The 4,073-nt window shown below is 48.5% G+C and overlaps 1 protein-coding gene across 1 annotated transcript; it reads left to right on the top strand.

Annotated features, from left to right (window-relative positions):
• Positions 1–1,352: 1,352 nt before the first annotated feature.
• Positions 1,353–3,618, top strand: LOC141082231 (oocyte zinc finger protein XlCOF7.2-like). The gene is made up of 2 exons (XM_073566170.1): positions 1,353–1,527; positions 3,446–3,618. Exons 1-2 carry the CDS (start codon positions 1,432–1,434, stop codon positions 3,611–3,613), a joined length of 264 nt encoding a protein of 87 aa, XP_073422271.1. The 5' UTR covers positions 1,353–1,431; the 3' UTR covers positions 3,614–3,618.
• Positions 3,619–4,073: the final 455 nt, after the last annotated feature.

Genomic DNA, 4,073 nt, shown 5'->3' with positions numbered 1-4,073 from the left:
CATGGGACTTTATGAGTTGTCCTAGGCCAAGAGTATAGATGGAAAAAAGTAGGGGCCCCAGGACAGAGCCTTGGGAGACTCCAACAGAGAGGGGGCGGGATGAGGAGGTAGTGTGGGAGTGGGAAACGCTGAATGTGCGGTCAGAAAGGTATGAGGAAATCCAGGACAGGGCAAGGTCTTTTATGCCAAGGGAAGAAAGAATCTGTAGCAGTAGGCAGTGGTCAACTGTGTCAAAGGCAGAGGACAGGTCAAGAAGTAGGAGGATGGAGGACTGTCTGTTAGCTTTGGCTTTGAGTAAGTCATTAGTAATTTTGGTCAGGGCAGTTTCAGTGGAGTGGTGGGGGCGGAAGCCAGATTGCAGGATGTCAAGGAGGGAGTTAGATGAGAGGTGGGAGGAAAGTTGAGCATGGACATGCTGTTCAAGGAGTTTGGAAGCAAACGGGAGCAGTGATATGGGGCGATAGCTGGGCAGAGCAGTTGGGTCAAGGTTTGATTTTTTGAGGATAGGTGTTATGGTGGCATGTTTGAAGGCAGAAGGGAAGGTACCAGAAGTTAGGGATAGGTTGAAGAGATGGGTTAGGGCTGGAATGATCATGTTAGTGAGGTTGGGAAGCAGGTGGGAAGGGATGGGGTCAAGTGCACAGGTGGTGAGGTGTGATTTGGAATGGAGATGAGTAAGCTCTCCTTTAGTGATGTTGGAGAGGGAGGTTAATAGGGAAGGGCAGAGGTCTAGTATGTGGAGCGGTATGAAGAAGTTATTTCTCATGTCGCGTGTAATGAATATCTCCTGCAGTATTGCTAATGCCGATTCCAGTGTTGGCAATGAGACGAGAATTAGCGTTATGGAAGATGAGTCTATGAGGAACGTGTTCAGCTGCCGACTCCGAGGAGGAAACTGCTTGTTGTCTGTGGCCTAAAGATATAGGTTTTATTAGTAGATGTCAGGGAAGAAAACTAAACCCTGTAAGATAATAAATCTCCTCATATGTTTCCCTTATTATCTCCAGTAATTGTATTATTACACAGGATTCTTATGATGTTACATCGGATCATCTTCTTCTCATTCAGGTCTCTACAATATCGGATCCTCTCAGTGAAGATCTTCTACAAAAGAGAATTTTCCTGATTTACCCATCAAGGATGGATATGGAAAGAGACAAGATGGCGGAGAGGATATTACACCTCACCCTAGAGATCCTCTTCCGTCTCACTGGAGAGGTGAGAGATTCTGATGACGTCACATTACATCATTCTTATCTATGGGAATAATAGATGGACAGAACTGGAGAGGTGAGGACTCTGGAAATGTCTGTAGTGAGATTTATTAATGTGTCTCTCCATAACCAGGATTACACAGTGGTGAAGAAGACCTCTAGTGATCGCTGTCAGGACCCTGTGTCTGAGGGATGGGGAGAATCCCTGAGTCAAATCATGGGGCCTGCACCTCATCTCCTGATACGTGAAGACATCAATGACCAGAAGATCCTAGAACTTATCTACAAGATGATTGAGCTGCTGACTGGAGAGGTGACACTGCTTGGAATGCTGGTGGGGCGCCCCCGCGCGTCACACCCAGGGCAGCGGGGTACTTGGTACCGGGCCTGTGTCAGGCGGGGATGTGTCACAGCAGCTGCGACCCGGTCCATGGCCCTAGGCGCCCAATATCAGTGGCGGAGATGTTAATGGTAGAATAGTTTATAAAAGTAGTTCGTGACGCCACCCGTGGTGTTTGGCAAGTATGGTGTTGGGCCAACGCTGCATACAGATCCGCTGGGACTGATGGAGTGGTGCAGCAAAGATGGTGTAGCTCCCCACAGGTGGAGCTGTAGTCCCAGGGCAGTGTAGGTGCAATGGATGAGGAGAGGCGCAGAATGGTATGGATGCTGGTACCCAGATGTAATGGTGTGGGAATAACTGGAGGACACCAGGGTGTGCGGTTCCAAAGCTTTACTCACTGTTTGCAGTTCACACAACTGCCTGCCTCCGTACTGTGTTCTCCAGGTCAGGGCTCCAGCCCATCTCCAGGCAGGATAGGATTCTCCCTTACTGAACGACTCCTCCAATGCGCCTTTAGGTGCGAAGCACTCCAGTACTTAGTTACCCTGGAATGCCTCTCTCTAGGTGTTCCTAGTCTTTACTTGTATGACAGACAGCTGTAGCCTCTATCGGGGACTCCTCTCAGAGTCCTGGCTCGTAAATCGGTTGCTGTTGTGTCCCAAGTCTATGGTGGGAGTAAGGCGTTAGCGGCTCACTACTCCTCCGGTGTCTGTTGTCGGACATAAAGATTCCAATCAACCTCGGGGACCGGGCCCCGGCCTTTGCGCTTTCTGGACTGGAAGGGTTCTCTCTCTTTCTCAACCAGCTTCCCACCATCCTTCTGTTCGCCTTCGTTCCGATCTGTTCTATCTCTCCCATGGAATCTGTAGTCTTCAGTCTACATCTCTTTCTCCTTCTCTTCCTTCCCTGAGGAGCTTGTTCCACTAAGGCCTCTTTCACACTTCAGTTTTTTACAATCAGTCACAATCCGCCAGGTTTTGAAAAAAACGGATCCGCAATTTTCTTTTGAGGATCCGTTTTTTTCCCCATTGACTTACATTATTGGCGGATTGTGACGGATTGCTGTCCGTTGCATCCGTTTTTTTTGCGGATCCGCCAAAAGTTGCTGTCCGTCACCATCCTCAAAGATTTCAAAACGGAGCTTGCAACGTTTTTTTCTGTGGCGGATCCTCCAGACACTGATTTAACCCGAAACTCTTTCTGGGTGCCGGACAAAAAAAAAAAAATTCTTCTCTCTCTCTCTCTCTCTCCTGCGATTCCTTTAAAATTCTTCATTTGTCGGATCCGTCAAAAAAACGGACAGGTGGCATCCGTTGTCATCAGTACTAAAACGGATCCGCCATCCGTCCTTTTGGCGGATTTTGACTGATGCAAAAAACTGAAGTGTGAAAAAGGCCTAAGACCAGTCCTCAGCCTCTCCTGACTGACTGTCTTCCTCCGCCTTGAGCCCCTCTCAGGCTGACCTGCTGTCAGCCTGCTCTGTTCCTCAGACCCTCGTCTGACTCCTTCTTCTCTGGGACTCACCCCAGACTGACCTCCCGTCAGACTGACTACTGACTGAACTCAAATCCTACACTTTCCCTCTCTTTTATACTAACTCCACCCGCCTCCCAGCACATCTCGTGTTACGAAGCAGGGTACCACGAGGGGTGCTCTACTAACCCCCAGTCTGTAGCTGTTAGGTGGCCCCACTGAACTATCCTGTGTGTGTAATGCAGGTGTGGAGTGTGGGCAGGATCCCCACCCTACCTGGATGGTGGGGCACTACACCTTAGGAGAAGGTGCAGTACCTCTGTGGTGACTGAAGCCTCAGGGGCTCCACACTGGGACATTATACAGTAACACTATGAAGGGATCGGGGGGATGACGGTATCATTGTATGTGTCAGGTTCCTATAAGGTGTCAGGATGTCGCTGTATATTTCTCCATGGAGGAGTGGGAGTATTTAGAAGGACACAAAGATCTGTACAAGAACGTCATAATGGAGGTTCCCCAGCCCCTCACATCACCAGGTAATAGGACTAAATACTCACGGCCTATAATTATCTGTATGTAGAGAATGAATTCAGTCCCTGTGTGTGTTTCCTCCAGATCTATCCAGTAAGAGGACAACACCAGAGAGATGTCCCCGTCCTCTTCTTCCACAGGACTGTAACCAAGAAGATCCCAGTGCTCCTCAGGATCATCAGGTAGATGGAGAGAAGGTGTCAGGAGATCTCCCCTATGATGTGTAGACGGCTGTGAAGGTCTTGTGCTCAGTCTTGTTTTATCCACCAGTATTATATGTTTTATACTTGTGTAATGAGAACGGTGGAGATGGCAGGATTAGAGCTGATCATAGATGGGACGTCTCCATCTGTCGGTGACTCTTATAATATTTGTTTCAGGGTGAAGATCTGACCCATATTAATACTACAGAGACATATTTGAGAGATGATGAGTGGTGTAAAGAGGAGATTCCCACATATGACTACCCAGGTGAGTAGTAACCACTGAATGCAGAGAAGTCACAGATT

This window comes from Dendrobates tinctorius, unplaced genomic scaffold (genome assembly GCF_039654945.1).
Source record: "Dendrobates tinctorius isolate UK_male_01 unplaced genomic scaffold, ASM3965494v1 ptg000017l, whole genome shotgun sequence".
Lineage (NCBI taxonomy): Eukaryota > Metazoa > Chordata > Amphibia > Anura > Dendrobatidae > Dendrobates > Dendrobates tinctorius.
The sequence above is the reverse complement of the archived record's forward strand: the minus strand, read 5'-3'. Positions and strand labels throughout refer to the sequence as shown.